The 21184-nt window shown below is 49.6% G+C and overlaps 1 protein-coding gene across 3 annotated transcripts in view; it reads right to left on the bottom strand.

Annotated features, from left to right (window-relative positions):
* LOC134351098 (calsenilin-like) overlaps positions 1-20709 on the bottom strand; it is a 72838-nt gene extending 52129 nt beyond the window's left edge. For 2 of the 3 annotated variants that reach the window (XM_063057169.1, XM_063057170.1), the window contains exons 1-2: positions 20642-20709; positions 18838-19006 (exon numbers count right to left, since the gene is read on the bottom strand). In XM_063057169.1, coding sequence (XP_062913239.1) covers positions 18838-19006; positions 20642-20698 — 226 coding nt within the window. In that variant the 5' untranslated portion in view covers positions 20699-20709. Of the gene's footprint in view, positions 1-9583; positions 10706-18837; positions 19007-20641 lie in introns of those variants that run through there. The other variant, XM_063057168.1, reaches the window with a different exon arrangement.
* Between the last annotated feature and the right edge of the window lie 475 nt (positions 20710-21184).

Consider the following 21184-nt stretch of genomic DNA (forward strand, 5'->3'; position numbering starts at 1 on the left):
ATTAAGAGGGGTATAGACAGGGTAACTGCAAGCAGGATTTTTCACTCGGGTTAGGTGGGACTACAACCAGAGGTCATGGGTTAAGGGTGAAAGGTGAAAAGCTTAAGGGGAACGTGAGGGGGAACTTCTTCACTCAGAAGGTCAGGAGAGTGTGGAAAGAGCTGCCAACTGAAGTGATGGATGTGAGCTCAATTTCACCATTTAAGAGAATTTTGGTTTGGTACGTGGATAGTAGGGGTATGGAGGGATATGGTCTGGAGCAGGTCAATGGGACTAGGCAGTTTAAATGGTTTGGCATGAACTAGATGGGCCGAAGGGCCTGTTTCTGTGCTGTATTTCTCTATGACTCGACTCTATTATGGAGTAACATCCAAACATCTGGAACATCTGTCAGGCCAGCAGCACCGAAATCCTGAGGGTGCTAAATAATGGGAGTTTTTCTGTGTTGTAGTGCCTCCTTTGGGCCCAGGTTCCCGTTGTTTCCGAAAGCCCAGGCTGAGCAGTCAGCAAGGTGCAGAGTGTGCTACCCGTCAACGATGGTGAGGCCCTGCGATCAGTGAGTCCGGGGGTTGAGGCCTGAGGTTTAAACTATGATCAGTGAGGCCCAAGGGTTAAATCTGTGATCATCAAGCCTGGGGGCGAGGCCTGAGTGTTAAACCTGTGATCAGCAAGTATGGAGGTTGATATCCAGAAGATGACAAAGTCTGAAGTTGGAGGCTTGATATCTGCGAGTTCGAGGCTAAGGGCTGGAGGCCTGGAGGTGGTCTGTCCCTGGGGCTGGTTGCCTACCTGAATGTCTTACTTTATGTATTGAGATAGAGTGCAGAGTAGACCCTCCTGGCCCTTCGAGCCTTTCTGCCCAGCAACCCCCAATTTAATCCTAGACTAATCCTGGCTGAAAATTCACAACGACCAATTAACCTACTAACTGTTATGTCTTTGGGCCATGGGAGCACCCGGAGGAAACCCACACGGTCACGGGGAGATCATACAAACTCCTTACAGGCAGTGGTGGGAATTGAACCCTGGTCACTGGTAGTCTGAAGTGTTGTGCTGACAGTGTGTAACTGGGTGTGATGAGACAGGGGCTTGTTTTCCTGTTCTCTTGATATGTTGTTGTTTACTTGCGGGCTGCTCCCCCAGCACATCCTTGCGTGCGCTGGTTGTTAGCGCAGATGCCACATTTCACTGTACGTTTCGACGCGCAGGCGACAAAAAAAGATTTGAATCGGGATGTACGCTCTGCTTGGCCTGGCTGGGCTCTGCCAATGGGCCGCCTGGCTCGCTCGCCCCATCTACTGGTGTATCTGTGCAGTGCAGCCTCAGGGGAGTCAGCTGCCGCCCAGTTCCACCGGATGGCAGTGATGATGTACTGGGACACCCCAATGGGTCGCGCTGCACCCATTCCCAGGGATCGGAATATCGACATCCCAGGACCAGCAAATCATAAACACAAGGATACCGGAGATTCAAAGCAACACGCACAGAACGCTGGAGGAACTCAGCAGGCCAGACGGCGTCTATGGAAGAAGAGTAAACAGTCGATGTTTCGGGCCAAGACCCTTCATCAGGACTCTTTATTTACCAGGACTATTTACTTATTTAGAGATACAGCACGTAACAGGCCTTTCTGGCCCCGTGAGCCCGTGCTGACCCAGTTACATCCAATTACCCCGTACGTCTTCGGAATTCGGGAAGAATCTGGAGCACCCATGGGGAGGATGTACAGATTCCTTGTAGACAGCAGCAGAACTGACACTGTAATGGCATTACGCCACCGTGCCGCCCCAGAAGGACATCATTACTGTTTATTGATGTCTTTGCAATAGCAGGGGCAACCAAAACGGTACACAAGGCAACGACTCACCAGCAGTCTTTCCCACGATTTTGATGGACTGTCATTTTTGATGGACTCCGGATCATGTGGGGGCCTTGGTTTTGCTCACAAAATAGGTGGTTGGGGGGGGGGGTTGATGCTTTTTGCTGCTGCTTGTGCGCGGAGGGCGGGGCTTTGAGGTTCTAGTGTTTTCTGTCATTCATTCTTTGGGTTTTTCTTCTGTTTCCTGGATGTCTGTGAAGAGTAAGAATTTCAGGCTGTATACTGTACGCATTCCCTGATGGTAAATGGGAACCATCGAACCATTTGGCGAACCTGTCATTGATTGCCACGTTCACCGAGTGAGAGCTGGAGATCCCACCTGACGCTTGAGTTGCGAAACACGCCTTTAAATGGCACCATGTTGCCAGGAGACAGAGGTCATCCCCGGCAACACTGAAGGGTACGGAATTGGGGCTCTGTGACCTCTATTGGTGTAACAGGCAGAGGATATAAAAGCGAGGATGTAATGCTGAGGCTTTATAAGGCTTTGGTCAGGCTGCATAGGATGCATTCAGTATTGGGTGAATAGCTTAGTTCATGGGGGAGCTGCGGAGCAGACTCGATGGGCCGAATGGCCTACTTCTGCTCCTTTGTCTTGTGATCTTGTGATCTTGTATTGTGATCAGTTTTGGGCCCCTTGTCTAAGAAAGGATGTGTTGGGATCGGAGAGGGTCCAGAGGAAGTTGACAAGAAATATCCCGGGAATAAAAGGGCTAATATATAAAAAGTGTTTAATGGCTCTGGGCCTGTACTCACTGGAGTTTAGAAGAATGAGAGGGAATCTCTTTGAAAGCTATCAAATGTTGAAAGGCAAACAACAGGAATTCTGCAGATGCTGGAAATTCAAGCAACACACATCAAAGTTGCTGGTGAACGCAGCAGGCCAGGCAGCATCTATAGGAAGAGGTACAGTCGACGTTTCAGGCTGAGACCCTTCGTCAGGACTAACTGAAGGAAGAGTGAGTAAGGGATTTGAAAGCTGGAGGGGGAGGGGGAGATCCAAAATGATAGAAGAAGACAGGAGGGGGAGGGATAGAGCCAAGAGCTGGACAGGTGATAGGCAAAAGGGGATATGAGAGGATCGTGGGACAGGAGGTCCGGGAAGAAAGACAAGGAGGTGGGGGGGACCCAGAGGATGGGCAAGAGGTATATTCAGAGGGACAGAGGGAGAAAAAGGAGAGTGAGAGAAAGAATGTGTGCATAAAAATGAGTAACAGATGGGGTACGAGGGGGAGGTGGGGCATGGAGAGTTTGTTTCCAATAGTGGGGAATCTAGGACTGGGCGGTACAGCCTCAGAACAGAGAGATGTCCCTTTAGAACAGAGAAGAGAGGGAATTTCTTTACCCAGAGAGTGGTGAATGCGTGGAATTCATTGCCACAGATGGCAGTGGAAGCCAAATCATTGGGCATATTTAAAGCAGAGGTTGATAGGTCCTCGATTAGTAAGTGCGCCAAAGATTATGAGGCAAGGACAGGAGAATGGGGTTGAGGGGGAAAGTAGATCAGCCATGATCGAATAGCAGAGGGTATTTGATGGGCTGAATGGCCTAATTTGTTTCTATGTCTTATGGTCTTATTTATGGCTTCTGCTCCAATGTTAGAGATAAATTACTGTGCAGTTCCCTTCACAACCTCTGGAGGTCACTGGGTGCTCTGCAATCTCTGAAGGGCACGAGAAGTGTTGCTGGCTGTGTACGCAGTAACATCTACACCTGCGATCTGAAGCGAACCCCCTCCGGGAAGAACAGCTGGTTATCTGCCGACCAGCCTCGGAATTTCACACACTGCCTTTCTTAAATAGTGGGATCATATTCACTCCTCCCCCTCACTTTTCACATGCCTTTCCCATTGATGAAGCCACGCTTTTGAACCATTAACTCCCCCTCTCGCCTAGCATTCGGGGTCCCGTCATCTGTGAGTCTGGAGCTCAAGGCTTGGTGTTCGGTGGTCGGCGGGTCCTGTCGTTGATGCCGAAGGTTGAGGCCTGGGGGTTGAATTGGAAATCGAGGCCCATTTGCCCCAGGTCTGTGGCTCTCTGTGCGTCTGCGGGGACTGTCAAAGGTCCAGTGTCTGCGGATCCAGCCTGAGCCCAAGCCCGAATCTGAGTCCGAGTCCAAGTCCGAGTCTGCTTGAAGCTGAAGAAGACAGTCTGTCTTGGGGTTAGAGGACTGTATGTACGTGTGAGGGAGGGTGGGAGGAAAGTGTCTTGTGTTAAACACAAGAACGTCTGCAGATGCCGGAGATCCAAAATGCTGAGGGGATCTCAGCAGGTCGGGCAGCATCTATGGGAGTGAATAAACAGTCGACGTTTCGGGCCGAGACCCTTCTTCTGGACAGAAGAGGGAGGGGGTGAGATGCCAGAATGAAAAGGTATGGGGAGGGGAAGAAGGTGAGAGGTGAAGCCAGGTGGGTGGGAAAGGTAAAGGGCAGGAGAGGAAAGAATCTGATTGGAGAGGAGAGTGGACCGTAGGAGAAAGGGAAGGAGGAGGGGAAAGGGGGAGGTGATAGGCAGGTAAGAAGAGGTAAGACACCAGAGTAGGGAACAGAGTAAGAGGGGATGGGGAGGGAATTTTTTTTTAACCAGAAGGAGAAATTGATATTCATGCCATCAAGTTGGAGGCTTCCCATAGGGAATATAAGATGCTGCTTCTCCACCCTGAGGTGGCCTCATCATGGCAACTGTTATCGGAGTCTTGGATGGACCCCAGTACAATAAGATGGACTGTTGACCTCATAATTTACCTCGTTGTGATCTTGCACTTTATTGTTTACCTGCACTGTACTTCCTCTGTGGCCTTGACACTTCATTCTGCATTGTTATCAGTTTACCTTGGTCTACCTGAATAACTTGTCGGGGTGGAGATACGTCTCTACTAAAGGAGGTGTAAGGCACTCCTTCCCTCCGCTAGCCTGCAGGTCACCCTTGTGCAAGGTGCAGCACCTGCTTAGCCCCCCAATCAGGGTCATGTGAAGCCAAGGGAGTAGGTGGTGGATGGTCGTACGAGCAGCCGGTGCAGATCACAAGTCCTGGTTATGTGACCACTGACACCAGGCAGACAATCTCTGAAGAGTATTGATAATGGCTGGGGTCACCCGTCTTGTAAAGACACTGCCCAGAAGACGACAATGGCAAACCAGTTCTGTAGAAAAATTTGTCAGGAATAATCAAGGTCAAGATCATGATCGCCCACGTCATATGACACGGCATATAATGATGACAATGACCTCAATGCAGTGTGTAATGATCTGATCTGCAGGAACAGTGTGCAAGGCAAGCTTTTCACTGTATCTCGGTACATGTGACAATAATGAACCAAATTCTCTGTAACTGTATCACTCCATTCTGCATTTGTTATTGCATTTCCCTTCGTACAACTTCAATGTACTTGAACATGTCATTACCCTGTTTGGATGGCATGCAATACAAAGCTTTTCATTGTATCCTGCTATAGGTGAGAATAACAAGACAATCATAATTATAAGCATAATTATAATATCTGTTTGCGAATGCTCTGTATTCCTTTAATCCCTGCTTGTTCTGGAAGTTTGGTGTGAAATGGGATCTCTGCTTCCACCATAACCCCTGGCAGCGTGCCCCAGGCATCCACCACTCTCTGTGTGAAATACATCTCCTTTAAACTTAACCCTCTCACTAGAGCTTTGCTCTCGAGTATTTGACATTGCCACTCTGGGGAGGAGGATTTGGACTGCCTACTACGTCCACGCCTTCTCCTGTACAGCACATTAAAGGCTTTAGCGTCCTGCTCAAGGCAGTTAGTGCAGTCACTTTAAGCCGATAGTGGATTGTCTGTAAGGAGTTTGTATGTTCTTTCTCCTGGTGACCTGATGGGTTTCCTTTGGGCGTCCTGGAATTCCTCCAACATCCCGGATGTACGGGTCGGGGTGAGTGAGCAGTGGGTCTGCTATGTTAGCGCTGGAAGCATGGCCACAGTTGGGGTTGGTGTAATTGGGGACGTGGGTGTAATTGGGGACGTGGGTGTTGTTGGGGACGTGGGTGTAATTGGGGACGTGGGTGTTGTTGGGGCCGTGGGTGTAATTGGGGCCGTGGGTGTAATTGGGGATGTGGGTGTAATTGGGGACGTGGGTGTTGTTGGGGATGTGGGTGTAATTGGGGACGTGGGTGTTGTTGGGAACGTGGGTGTAATTGGGGACGTGGGTGTTGTTGGGGACGTGGGTGTAATTGGGGATGTGGGTGTAATTGGGGACGTGGGTGTTGTTGGGGACGTGGGTGTAATTGGGGACGTGAGTGTTGTTGGGGACGTGGGTGTATTTGGGGATATGGGTGTAATTGGGGACGGTGTAATTGGGGACGTGGGTGTAATTGGGGACGTGGGTGTTGTTGGGGACGTGGGTGTTGTTGGGGACATGGGTGTAATTGGGGACGTGGGTGTAATTGGGGACGTGGGTGTTGTTGGGGACATGGGTGTAATTGGGGACATGGGTGTAATTGGGGACGTGGGTGTAATTGGGGACGTGGGTGTTGTTGGGGACATGGATGTAATTGGGGACGTCGGTGTAATTGGGGATGTGGGTGTTGTTGGGGACATGGGTGTAATTGGGGACGTGGGTGTAATTGGGGACGTGGGTGTTGTTGGGAACGTGGGTGTTGTTGGGGACGTGGGTGTAATTGGGGACGTGGGTGTAATTGGGGACGTGGGTGTTGTTGGGGACGTGGGTGTAATTGGGGACGTGAGTGTTGTTGGGGACGTGGGTGTATTTGGGGATATGGGTGTAATTGGGGACGGTGTAATTGGGGACGTGGGTGTAATTGGGGACGTGGGTGTTGTTGGGGACGTGGGTGTTGTTGGGGACATGGGTGTAATTGGGGACGTGGGTGTAATTGGGGACGTGGGTGTTGTTGGGGACATGGGTGTAATTGGGGACATGGGTGTAATTGGGGACGTGGGTGTAATTGGGGACGTGGGTGTTGTTGGGGACATGGGTGTAATTGGGGACATGGGTGTAATTGGGGACGTGGGTGTAATTGGGGACGTGGGTGTTGTTGGGGACATGGATGTAATTGGGGACGTCGGTGTAATTGGGGATGTGGGTGTTGTTGGGGACATGGGTGTAATTGGGGACGTGGGTGTAATTGGGGACGTGGGTGTTGTTGGGAACGTGGGTGTAATTGGGGACGTGGGTGTTGTTGGGGACGTGGGTGTAATTGGGGATGTGGGTGTAATTGGGGACGTGGGTGTTGTTGGGGACGTGGGTGTAATTGGGGACGTGAGTGTTGTTGGGGACGTGGGTGTATTTGGGGATATGGGTGTAATTGGGGACGGTGTAATTGGGGACGTGGGTGTAATTGGGGACGTGGGTGTTGCTGGGGACGTGGGTGTTGTTGGGGACATGGGTGTAATTGGGGACGTGGGTGTAATTGGGGACGTGGGTGTTGTTGGGGACATGGGTGTAATTGGGGACATGGGTGTAATTGGGGACGTGGGTGTAATTGGGGACGTGGGTGTTGTTGGGGACATGGATGTAATTGGGGACGTCGGTGTAATTGGGGACGTGGGTGTTGTTGGGGACATGGGTGTAATTGGGGACGTGGGTGTAATTGGGGACGTGGGTGTTGTTGGGGATATGGGTGTTGTTGGAGACGTGGGTGTTGTTGGAGACGTGGGTGTAATTGGGGACGTGGGTGTAATTGGGGACGTGGGTGTATTTGGGGACGTGGGTGTTGTTGGGGACGTGGGTGTTGTTGGGGACGTGGGTGTAATTGGGGACGTGGGTGTTGTTGGGGCCGTGGGTGTAATTGGGGACGTGGGTGTAACTGGGGACGTGGGTGTTGTTGGGGATGTGGGTGTAATTGGGGACGTGGGTGTTGTTGGGAACGTGGGTGTAATTGGGGACGTGGGTGTTGTTGGGGACGTGGGTGTAATTGGGGATGTGGGTGTAATTGGGGACGTGGGTGTTGTTGGGGACGTGGGTGTAATTGGGGACGTGAGTGTTGTTGGGGACGTGGGTGTATTTGGGGATATGGGTGTAATTGGGGACGTGGGTGTTGTTGGGGACATGGGTGTAATTGGGGACGTGGGTGTATTTGGGGACGTGGGTGTTGTTGGGGACGTGGGTGTTGTTGGGGACGTGGGTGTAATTGGGGACGTGGGTGTTGTTGGGGACATGGGTGTAATTGGGGACGTGGGTGTATTTGGGGACGTGGGTGTAATTGGGGACGTGGGTGTTGTTGGGGACATGGGTGTAATTGGGGATGTGGGTGTAATTGGGGACGTGGGTGTTGTTGGGGACGTGGGTGTTGTTGGGGACATGGGTGTACTTGGGGACGTGGGTGCAATTTGGGACGTGGGTGTAATTGGGGACGTGGGTGTAATTGGGGATGTGGGTGTTGTTGGGGACGTGGGTGTAATTGGGGATGGTGTAATTGGGGACGTGGGTGTTGTTGGGGACGTGGGTGTAGTTGGGGACGTGGGTGTAATTGGGGACGTGGGTGTTGTTGGGGACGTGGATGTAATTGGGGACGTGGGTGTTGTTGGGGATGTGGGTGTTGTTGGGGACATGGGTGTTGTTGGGGACATGGGTGTAATTGGGGACGTGGGTGTAATTGGGGATGTGGGTGTTGTTGTGGACGGTGTAATTGGGGACACGGGTGTACTTGGGGACGTGGTGTAATTGGGCTCGTTGGGCTGGGGGGCCTGTTATCGCGCTGAATTTAAAAAAAACTGCCAGCATAATTAAAGACCCCTCCCGTCCTGGACATTCTCCCCACCCTCCTCCCATCAGGCCGTAGATACAGATGTCTGAAAGCAATTGCCACCTATCCCAAGGGTAGCTTAGAGTCACAGAGGAGTACAGCATGGAAACAGGCCCTTCAGCCCATCTAGTCCATGCTGAACCATTTAAACTGCCTAGTCACCTCGACCTGCACCTGGACCATAGCCCTCCAGGTCCATGGGAGTCGGCAGTTTAAATGGTTCAGCACGGGCTAGATGGGCTGAAGGGCCAGTTTCTGTGCTGTACTTCTCTGTGATCTGATTACTCTATACCCCTGCAGTCTAATCTTTAATCTATTTAAATTTACCCCTTTCACCTTAAAGCTTTGCTCTCTAATATTTGAATTTCCTCCCAGTGCCTTTCCACCACCAAACACTGATGCAAAAAAATCCATTTAGGACCTCCCACAGCTCTTTTGGCTCCACACATGGATTGCCATTCCGATCTCCCAGGGGACCAATTTTGTCCTTTGCAATCCTCTAGCGCTTAACGTATCTGTAGAATCTCTTAGGATTCTCCTTCACCTTGTCTGCTAGCTAGGGAAACCTCGTGCCTTCTTTTAGCCCTCCTGATTTCTTTCCTAAGTATTCTCTTCCATTTTGTATAGGTACCTCATTTATTCCTACTTGCCTGTATCTGTTATGCATCTCCTTTTTTTTTTCTTAACCAGGGCCTCAACATCTCTCGAAAACCTGTTGTGGCAGCCAGACCAAACCAAGACCAAAACCAAAACAATTGCCGCTGCTGGTGATCCTACAGGGTTGTTATACTTGCAGGACGCACTCTCACTCCAATAATGGCTGCAAACATCAAAGATATGTACTTGATCCTTTATTAGCAATTAGCAAATGTACAATCTTGAAGCGATGAAACTTAAGCCTACCCAAGTGTAACTGAGAGTTATAGAGCAGTTAGCAAAAGAGATGACATCCTCCTGTCCCCAGCTACTGCACAGAACTAAGCATGAAGATGTGACTTATTCCCTTTGCTTTTTCCAAGCCTCCACTCGCGGGACTCGTTACCATAACAAACAGGTAATGCACAGTCCAATGCAGATAGAAAGCAGATGCGTGGCTCCTACACCTGTTATCTTTCCCTTTTATCCTGACAGGCACATACAGGCTTTGTACGCTCAAAACTTTACCCCAAACATCAGATTCTGCAGATGCCGGAAACCCAGTGTTATAAGATGATTGAATTAGTGTAACACTCTATTACATAACCCTCTTATGCAATACGATTAGATTATGAGAACACTCAGTCCTCTTTTATTGTCATTTAGAAATGCATACATGCATTAAGAAATGATACAATGTTCCTCCAGAGTGATATCACAGAAAACAGGACAAACCAAAGACTAACACTGACAGAACCACATAATTATAACATATAGTTACAGCAGTGCAAAGCAATACCATAATTTGATGAAGAACAAACCATGGGCACAGTAAATAAAGTCTCAAAAGTCCCCGAGTCGATCGACTCCTGAGTCCCCAATAGCAGGCGGCAAAAGGGAGAGACTCCCTGCCATAAACCTCCAGGCACCATCAACTTGCCGATGCCTTGGAAGCAGCCGACCACAGCCAACACTGAGTCCATCCGTCCGAAAACTTCGAGCCTCCGACCAGCCCCTCCGATACAGCCTCCCGAGCGCCATCCTCTGCCGAGCGCCTTCGACCTCGCCCCGGCCGCTGAAACAGGCAAAGCCGAGGATTTCAGGGCCTTCTGCTCCGGAGATTCCGGTTTCCACACAGTAGCAGCGGCAGCGAAGCGGGCATTTCAGAAGTTTTCCAGATGTTCCTCCGTACTCTCATGTCTGTCTCCATCAAATCAGAATTGTGCACGGTACCCTACTTGACAGATTACAGATATCATTCGCCGGAGAGGCCGCGCGTGCTGTCGTCGCGCCGCCATCTTCTCCCCCTCCGCTTGACCTCACAATCTGCTTTGCCGCAGACCTTGCACCTTGGTGTCTGTCTGCACTGTACATGGTCTGTAGTTGTCCCACTTCATTCTGCATCCTGCTATGTCTTCCTTTCTACCACCTCCCTGCACAGTTGTGCTGTAATGATCTGCGTACAAAACAAGGTGTTTCACTTTTCCTCTGTGCACGTGACAATAATAAACAATTACCAATTACAATCCCTGGCTGCCTTGTCAACCTTGCCTAGAGCAACATTCCTGACTTCAGCCACATCACCAGCTCCCCCGTCCTCAGCAACACACACAAAATGCTGAAGGAACTCAGCTGGTCAGGTAGCGTCTATGGTGGGGAATAAGCAGTTGACATTTCGGGCCGAGACCCACCATCAGGACTGGAATTGAAGAGAGCAGAAGCCAGAACAAAGTGAAGTCATGGGAGCAGGTGGTGGATGGTCGTATGAGCAGCTGGTGCAGATCACAAGTCCTGGTTACGTGACCACTCACACCAGGCAGACAATCTCTGAAGAGTATTGATAATGTCTGGGGTCACCCGTCTTGTAAAGACACTGCCCAGAAGAAGGGAATAGCAAACCACTTCTGTAGAAAATTTGCCAAGAACAATCATGATCAAAGACCATGATCACCCACGTCATACGCAACGGCACATAATGATGATGTCATACAACACAGCGCACAATGATGATGATGATGATGAATCACAGGACAATTTAACTTACTAACTGGTACGGCTTTGGACTGTGGGAGGAAACCAGAGCACCCAGAAGAAACCCACGCAGGCACGGGGAGAGCATACAAACGTCTTACAGACAGTGGTGGGAATTGATCTTCAAACTCTGGAATGTTTCGAGCTGTAATAGTGTCGCGCTAATGACTACGTTACCATGGCATTGCGAGTTTGCTGGTTCCATGGTCAAATGCTCACCTTTAACCCCTAACCTCTGACCTCTAACCTTTGCTCAGTCCCCAACTTCTCCTGAGTGAAGGTTGCCATGGCACCACTGATGTCCTTCATGTGAGTTTCTCCTTTTACCTACAAACTCAAAGCATAACATGGTTGGTGTGAAAACAAACACCAGCTCATGTTTAATACACAGCTTGTGGCCTGACATCACCCGGCAAGCATCGATAATGCAAATACAAACACGCCTAGAGCCAGCCTCACAACCGAATGCAAAAGGCCAAGGATACCAGTGGAAATGGTTTATTGTCTCTGTGCCATGACTCTTTAAAGGACACAGTCATATCCTCCCCTTTCCTTTCCAGTCCTGATGAAGGGGCCTTGGCCCAGAACGTCTACTGTTTATTCCTCTCCGTTTATTCTCCCTGACCTGCTGACTTCCTCCAGCGTCTGCAGAATCTCGTTTGTTTACGTGGCACGTCCATATGGAACGTTGGAGGCTGTGGGGTGACTTTACAGACAAGGGGCTCCCAATCTTTTTCATGCCGTGGACCAATGCCACTGAACAAGGGATCCATGGACCCCAGACTGGGAACCCGTATTACAGAGACCTATAAAACTATGAGGGTCATATACTGTACTGTACTCTCAGTGGGACCTCCTGTACCTAATAAAGTGGTCACTGAGTGTCTGCTCACGGTCGTCTGCTGCTGTCGTCTATCCACTTCAAGGTTTGACGTGCTGTGCGTTCAGAGATGCTCTTCTGCACACCACAGTTGCAATGCGTGGTTATTTTTGAGTTACTATCACCTTCCTGTCAGCTTGAACCAGTCTGGCCATTCTCCTCTGACCTCTCTCATTAACGAGGCGTTCCCCCTCCCCCCAGAACTGCCGCTCTTTTTGGTTTTCGTGCCATTCTCTGCAAACTCTCAACACTCACAGGGGTTCCCAACCTGGATGCCACGGGCCTGTCTAATGGTATTGTCTATATCATAAATAAGTTTGGGAACCCCTCATCTCGAGACTGTTGTGCATGAAGATCCCAGGAGATTAGCAGTTTCCGAGATACTCAAACCTCCCCCGTCTGGCACCAACAATCATTCCACAGTCAAAGTCACTTAGATCCCATTTCAATCCCCAATTCTGATGTTTCATCTTAACAGTGACTGAACCTCTTGTGCAACTCACACAAAATGCTGGAGGAACCCAGCAGGCCAGGCAGCGCCTAGGAAAAGAGCACAGTCGACGTTTCGGGCTGAAACTCTTCGGCAGGACTGGAGGGTTTCCTCTTTACCGTGCCGGCATGCTGTTATGCATCGAGTTGCTGCCACATGACTGGCTGATGAGATAGTTGTATTAACGAGCTCGTGCGCGGGTGTACCTAATAAAGTGGCCACTGAGTGTAGAGGACACATAGTCACTTTCTCAGGGCGGGGAAATCTAGAATTAAAAAGCACAGCTTTATTGTGAGGAGGAAAGAAAGTCAAAGGAGATCTGAGGTGTAAGATTTTTGCACGGAGGATGGTGCTTATCTGGAACAAGCTGCCAGAGGAGGTGGTAGAAGCAGATTCAGTTAAGTTAATTCCAAAGGTACTTGGACAGGTACTTAGGAATGGTGTATAGAGACACAGGTTTAATTCAGGAAAATCTCAGAGCCGTTGACAGGCATCAGTGTCGGTACGGGTGTGGCGTAGCACGGTAGTGTAGCAGCTAGCATGACACTTTACGGTGTCACAGATCAGGGGTCAGTTCCCGCTGCTGTCGGTAAGGAGTTTGTACGCCCTCCCCGTGACTGCGTGGGTTTCCTCCACAGTCCAAAGACGTACGGGCTTGGGCGCGTGCGTGGTGCACATGCGATGTCAGCACCTGAAGCGTGGCGACGATTGTGGCACGTCCTTGGACTGTGGTTTCAGGGCTTCGAGGCAGTGCTTTGCTACAAGTGGGAAATGAGGAACGTACATGCGACAAATAGAGCCGACCTAATCTCAGCTGGGCGAGAATTGTCCATTTCTGTAACACGGGAGACTCTGCGGATGCTGGAAATCTTGAGCAACTCACGCAAGATGCCGGAGAAACTCAGCAAATCGGGCAACGTCTCCACCGGACTAAAATGTTTCCTCTGGTACCCCTCCTCCTTCCCTTTCTCCACGCCCACTCTCCTCTCCGATCTGATTCCTTGTTCTTCAGCATTTTACCTCTTCCACCTGTCACCTCCCGCTTCTTGCTTCACCCCACCCACCTGGTTTCACCTATCACCTGCAGCTCACATTCCTTCCCCTCCTCCCCCACTTCTTATCCTAGCTTCCTCCCCCTTCCTCCTCAGCCCCGGCCTGAAACGTCGATTCCAATGATGCTGCCTGACCTGCTGAGTGCCCTGTGTTTAATATTTCAGTACTATTCTAAATATGCTGTTGTTGAAGCATTCTTGTTTGTTTAAATAATTCACTACAGGTTATACGTAAAAATACGTGAATTGCATACACCTTGACCCACATGATACGAAACCCCATGTCTTCCTTTGAATTCATTTAATGTTCTGAAGTCACAAAACGTACCATTGTGTTCATTCAGCATGTTGTGTGTGGGGCCATTCCTGTGCTGCTCGGTTCTATGATTTCTTTAGCCAAAATAAACTTTATTTACAAAAATAACCTACTCAGTGCCTTTTCATTCCATTCATAGACATTGTGTTAAATTCCATTTTCTCCTTTTCTGTTAGTATTATTTCCTTTTATGTTATTGCATTGTACTGCAGCCGTAAAGTTAGCAAACTTTATGATGTAACACACATCAAAGTGCTGGTGAACGCAGCAGGCCAGGCAGCATCTCTACGAAGCGGTACAGTTGACGTTTCATAGAAAACATAGAAACATAGAAAATAGGTGCAGGAGTAGGCCATTCGGCCCTTCGAGCCTGCACCGCCATTTATTATGATCATGGCTGATCATCCAACTCAGAACCCTGCCCCAGTCTTCCCTCCATACCCCCTGACCCCCATAGCCACAAGGGCCATATCTAACTCCCTCTTAAACATAGCCAATGAACTGGCCTCAACAGTTTCCTGTGGCAGAGAATTCCACAGATTCACCACTCTCTGTGTGAAGAAGTTTTTCCTAATCTCAGTCCTAAAAGGCTTCCCCTCTATCCTCAAACTGTGGCCCCTCGTTCTGAACTTCCCCAACATCGGGAACAATCTTCCTGCATCTAGCCTGTCCAATCCCTTTAGGATCTTATACGTTTCAATCAGATCTCCCCTCAATCTTCTAAATTCCAATGAGTATAAGCCTAGTCGATCCAGTCTTTCATCATATGAAAGTCCTGCCATCCCAGGAATCAATCTGGTGAACCTTCTTTGTACTCCCTCTATGGCAAGGATGTCTTTCCTCAGATTAGGGGACCAAAACTGCACACAATACTCCAGGTGTGGTCTCACCAAGGCCTTGTACAACTGCAGTAGTACCTCCCTGCTCCTGTACTCGAATCCTCTCGCTATAAATGCCAGCATACCATTCGCCTTTTTCACCGCCTGCTGTACCTGCATGCCCACTTTCAATGACTGGTGTATAATGACACCCAGGTCTCGTTGCACCTCCCCTTTTCCTAATCGGCCACCATTCAGATAATAATCTGTTTTCCTATTTTTGCCACCAGGTTTCAGGCCGAGACTCTTCGTGCCGAAGATGACGTGCCGGTGATATTAAACCTGATTCTGGTTCATAAAACCAATAGGACAGCTGCACTCATGTGCCCCTAACCGCCCCCTCCCCGGGTAGGTCACTACTACAGTAATTGAGGGGTTTCCTCCCTCCAGTTCTATAGCCAATCTCCCTCGATACTGCTGGAGGATGGCGCCGGAGTCCTGGGTCTTGGGAAAAGTTTAATCGCCGTGGCTTGTGGTTGGACTCTGTAGTTCACGTTATGATGTGTTTCTGGTTTCTGGCCGCTCCTCTTTTTGTTGCTTGTTTGGGTGAATTTGAACAGGATGGCTGTAGATAATAACCACTGAGCTGAACTGAATATGCCCGGACTCTCTTGATTTTCTGTTTTATATCCTGTGTTTTTTGCTCTTTTTTTTTGTTGTTGTTTGCATGTTTTTTTTTGCACGTGGAGGTATTTTTAGTGTTGATTCTTTTTTAATTATTTATTTTTATTTTTATTTTTATTCATTACAAAAAAAACACAAAAAAAGAAGCACATGCACAAAAACCACAACCATAACAAAATCAAATTAAATATTGAGCAGCAAAAGGGAGAAAAATATAAAGGCAAAAGTAAACATACACAGCAGAAGTGCGCTGCATCAAAAAACCTCAGTCCTTACCCCGTGAGAAAGTCCAATACAGGGCCCCATATCCTTTCAAAATTGTCCCCTCTGTCCTCATTACATAGTCTCAGTCTCTCCAAATGCAAAGTATTTGCCAGTTCTCTCAGCCACAGATCGTACGTAGGCACAGAGTCCATTTTCCACATTTGCAGGATTAACTTCTCAGCAATCACCATGCTAAACAATACAGCCACTTTTTCATACATATTGGCTGAAGATAGGGGCTGGTTGCTCCAAGAATGGGTATGAGTGGGTCTGGTTCCCACCGCTTCCCAAAAGCCTCAGAGAAACAGTGAAAAATACTTTTCCAGTATGCATAAAGCTTACAACATGACCAGAATGAATGTGACAAGTTACTGTTCACAGATTTACATCTATTACAAACTGGAGAAACATCAGGGTAGAAACTGTGCAACTTTTCTTTGGAATAATGGATAGTGTTTATTCTTTGAATGGGACCTGTGTGGTTTCTTTGTTTTGTGCCCGTCTGTGAGGAATATGAATCTCAGGGTTGTTTACTGTATACATACTTTGCTAATAAATGTACTTTGAATCTTTGGAGTGTAGTCAGCCCACTGAGACCTGACAGAGAGATTGATAAGACTGCACTACTACTACTACGTCGACTCAGGCCTAGGGGGCCGGTGTCGGGCACGATGACTGCAGGGTGTGTCCAATACCTTGTCTTACACTGAAGGAGAGGTAAAGGTTTTTCAGAGAATTATTCTTGGTTTTATTTATTGAGAGATCCAGCCCGGCGTCCTGTGCCACTCAGCAACCCACCGGGCCTAATCACAGGACCACTTACAGTGAACAACTAACCTTTTAACAGGTGTGTGTGTGTGTTTACTGCAGGAGGAAGCTGGAGCATGCGGAGGAAACCCACACCTTCCACGTTCAAACTCCTTCCAAGTGGCACCGGAGTTGAAGTCGGAACTCCAGCATGCCCCGAGCTGGAATAGAACTGCGCTGGCCACTACGCTGCCGTGTTTCATCCAGGGGTGAGGAATTGCAGCTGGGAGTATTGATCAGAGAAGCTGGAACTACCGTCCTGAGGGAAGGGGAAGTTTGCACGAGGTTTGAAAATTGTGACGAGTTTTGTGAGAATAATTAGAGGTTTTGGTGGTTAAACTGAGGACACACACGGTTTTACACCAGTCATCAAGGCCAGCGGTGACAGCAGAGAGGCAGCAGAAGAAAAGTTAGAACAACACACACAAAATGCTGGGGGAACTCAGCAGGCCAGGCAGTATCCAAGGAGGGGAATAAACATTCGACATTTCGGGCCGAGACCCATCATCAGGACTGGGAAGGAAGGGGGAAGAAGGCGGAATTAGAAGACTGGCAGGAGAGGGGAGGCATACCAGCTGGCAGGTGAGAGGTGAGACCAGGTTAGTGGGGTGATGGACTGAGAAGATGGGTGGTGATAGGCGGAAAAGAGAAGGGATGAAGAAGAATCTGATGCTTAGACTTTTACTGTGACTCCGAGCAACAAGGTTTCCCCAGTCATTATTGTCAGATCCTGAGGGAGACTCAGAGGCTATGCAAGCTCACATGAATGACATGGCAATCTTCAATAACATACGCCCAGCCTACACAGACGCTACAACATTAACAACAAAGAATACGCAAGAGACCTCAGATATTTTTTTAAAGTTAAATATTTGTTTTACCTGTCAGGGTCGTTAGCCCTGAGCTGAACCTCTGAACCTGGAAAACCGGTGGATCACTCTTAGTCTGACCTCTACCCTTTGACCTGTTTGGCATGGTTGACCCTACCAAGAGCCAAAGCACAAAGCCCTGACTCCAGCCAACACAGCTCTTCGGGTCACTGAGGCACACAAGCCTCCAAACCCTACGGCAAGGTTGTGTCCGCTTAGAGGATCATGGTACATGTATGTTTGAGACTTGTTTTCTCGCGGGCATACACAGTAGATCAAGAAACACAATAGAATCAATGAAAGACCGCTCCCAACAGGACGGACAAACAACCAATGTGTAAAAGACCACAAACTGTGCAAATATAAAAAGAATAATGAATAAATAAATAAGCAATAAATATCGAGAACATGAGACAAAGAGTCCTTGAGAGTGAGTGCATGGGTTGTGGGAAGAGTTCGGTGATGGAGCGAGTGAAGTTGAGTGAAGTTATCCCCTCCGGTTCAGGAGCCTGATGGCTGAGGGGTCATAACTGCTCCTGAAACTGATGGTGTGGGACCTAAAGCTCCTGTACCTCCCGCCTGAGGTTAGCGAGAATTGTGAACGTCATGTAACGCAACAGAGCAAGTGGGTTGGCACCGTAGTGTAGTGGTTAACGCACCCGCTTCTGACAGTGCCAGCTGTAAGATGGAGGTTCGATTCCTGCCGCTGACCGTGAGGAATATGTACGTGAAATCCTCGTGACCGCGTGGGTTTTGTCTGGGTGCTGCTGTTTCCTGCCACGTTCCAAAGTCGTACGGGTTAGAGTTAGTACGTTGTGGACGTGCTATGTTGATGTTGGAAGTGTGGGTGCACCCAGCGCAATTCTTGCTGATTTGATTTGACACAAATGATGGATTTCACTGTATAGTTTGATGTACTTGCAACAAGTTCAGCTAATCCCTCTTTAAAATTTCACGACACACATTGGCGATAATCAACCTGATCTTGATTCTCATTAAATCCTCCCCCTACTCTCCCATGATCACGGTCGCCTACATCATACAACACGCCACATAATGCTGATGACAGACAGCCTGCCCTATGACTTCCACACCACCTCTCAACTGTCCCTGGTGGCAGACAATATAAGCACTGGGGCATCACACATCTGCATTTGGTGGCGCGGCATGTAAGGAGTTTGTACGTTCTCCCCGTGACTGTGTGATTCCTCCAGGTGCTCCAGTTTCCTCCCACAGTCCAAAGGCGTGCCAGTTGATGGGTTAATTGGTCATTGTAAATCGCCCTGTGACTAGGCTAGGGTTAAAATGGGGGATTGCTGGGTGTCTCGAAGGGCCAGAAGGACATGTCCTGTGCTGTATCTCAATGAAATCTCCTACCTGTTCCGTGTGGAATTGCCCGACTGAGGATCCACTTCACCAGGCAACACTCCATCACAGCTTTCCTGGCGACTTCAGGCCTTTGCCAGGCTGCGGGGTTTTTCTTCAGTACGGGTTCTTCCATTGTGGTAGAGTGTCCAAGATGGCTGCCTTCAGGGTGCCCTTTGACCTGCGATTGGCAGCACAAACAGTCCGTGTTAATGCAACCTAATGCCACCCTTATCTGCTTTTAATTAAACACCTGAATTAAAATAGGTGGCCACGGGTAAATCCTGCCAGCTGTGGCGGACAGAGCGAAGGTGCTCGATGAAATGGTGCTCTAATCTACTGATGTAGAGGAAGCAGCCCCAGGAGTACTGGATGACCCTGGCAGACTCAGGGTGAAGTGTCGCCTCACCTGGATGGACTGTTTGGGCACTGAGCGGTGGCAAGGGAGGAGGTGAAGGGGCAGGTTTTGCCCTTGCTCCAATTGCAGAGATTAGCCCCAGGAGGGAGAGTGCTCCCGTCCACTCTCTCAGTCCTGATTCAGGATCCTGGCCCGAAGCTTTGATTGGAGGGAAATGGGCGTTTGATGCTTAGGGCAGACTGGAATGGACCTCTCTCCACAGGGGCTGCCTGACCCACTGGGTACCTCCTCCAGTTTGTTGTTTTCTTTTTCACTCGGGATTTCAGCATCTGCAGTCTCTTGAGCCACGGGGGTTCAGATCGAGTTCCTGAGTCCTAAAAGCAGAACCTGCTCTGGATGGTTACAGAGCCCTCCATTTCAAATCACCCTACCTTTCCCCATCCCCTTCAATCCCACAAACCCCCACCCCGTCCAATTGCTCCCCTTACTTGCTGCCACAAAGAATAAAATTCCACACCTCAGAAGTGATCATGAATCTGCTTCTGAAGTTCACTATAAGACTGCTCCAGCGCTGGGGAGTGAGGCCTAGTGCCCAGGGCCTGAGAGTTCTCCGCCCCACCTCCCCTTCCCCTTTCAACGCTCACCTGTGGCTGGGTGTCTGATGTCGGCCGGTCACTGCTGGGGAGGTGGGGGACCAGTGTGTTACTCTGGGTAAGACGCCGGGCGGACAGGAAGAGTAACACTAGAGGGGGAGAGAGGCAGGCTTGAGAGGGCACAGAGAGTTCTGAGGCAGAGAGGGTGAAGAGAGTGAAGGGGGGAAGGGCGGCAGAGTAAGAAGAGAATTGAGGGGGAAGGGATGAGAGGGAGAGGGAGATGGGAGAAAGAGAGGGGTTGAGAGAGGGGGAGAGCAGGGCACGAGGAAGGGAGAGAGAGAGGGAGGGAGAGAGTGTGGGGGAGGGGGGAGAGGGAGAGAGTGACAGAGAGAGAGGCAAAGATAGAGAGATAGAGGCAGAGAAAGATAGAGAGAGGCAAAGACGGACAGAGGCAGAGAGAGAGGCAAAGATAGAGAGACAGGGGCAGAGAGAGAGAGAGAGAGAGAGAGAGAGAGAGCGAGGCAAAGACAAAGATACAGAGACAGATAAAATGCTGTTGGGAGGGAGGACTAATTCTGCGTCACAGCCATTTAAATTCCGGAGGACGGGATAGAAGGGACTGGAGGATTCTTCATGAACACCACAGGCAGGAGCTTCTCCCATTGGGAATAAACCTATATTTAGAACAGAGGTCTTGCTGCTCTGTCAGGCTGGAAACGTGGACGGCCTGTGAAGCAGGAAGCCGGCGACACTGACATAATCGGACAGATATTTCTCCGCAGGAAGGGGGTAATGTTGAACGAACGGTGATGTTGTACAGCACGAGGGCTGTCCCAACCGGTCACGATTGAGTGGTAATTCTTACCCGGCGATGAGTCCTGAGTTCTGCTTCACACCAGTCCCCAGAGAGCAGCCTCAGCATACCTGATGCCAGCCACCGCCTGTGACTCTCTGGGTCACCGGTCTGCATCACGGTGTCAGTCAGCTGTAACAGGGGGCAGTCAGAAGCTCGAAAAAAAAGGAGGCCATTCAGTCCAACGTGCCAGTGATAGCCCTGAGGAAGTGTTGCCCGCGTATTCTCAATGCAAAACAAAAGACCCTGAAAATGACCTCAAACAAATTGACGGAGGAACTCGGTGGCATCCGTGGAGGCAGAGGGATGGTTGTTGTTTCGGGTGGAGACCCAGCATCAGGCCTGAGGGTCGAGAGTGAAAGTGGGGTGGTGGTGTTGAGAAGTGAGGGGGTCGGGTTGAGGTGAGAGATAGGTGGATCCAGGTGGGCAGAGAGAGAGAGAGAGAGAGTGCGTGTCAGAGAGAGGGAAAGATAGACGGAGAGGGAGAGGGCGAGAGAGAGGGACAGAGGGAAGGAGAGAGTGACAGAGTGTAAGAGAGAGAAAGGGAGGAAGAGA

The sequence above is a fragment of the Mobula hypostoma genome, chromosome 8 (genome assembly GCF_963921235.1).
Source record: "Mobula hypostoma chromosome 8, sMobHyp1.1, whole genome shotgun sequence".
NCBI classification, from domain to species: domain Eukaryota; kingdom Metazoa; phylum Chordata; class Chondrichthyes; order Myliobatiformes; family Myliobatidae; genus Mobula; species Mobula hypostoma.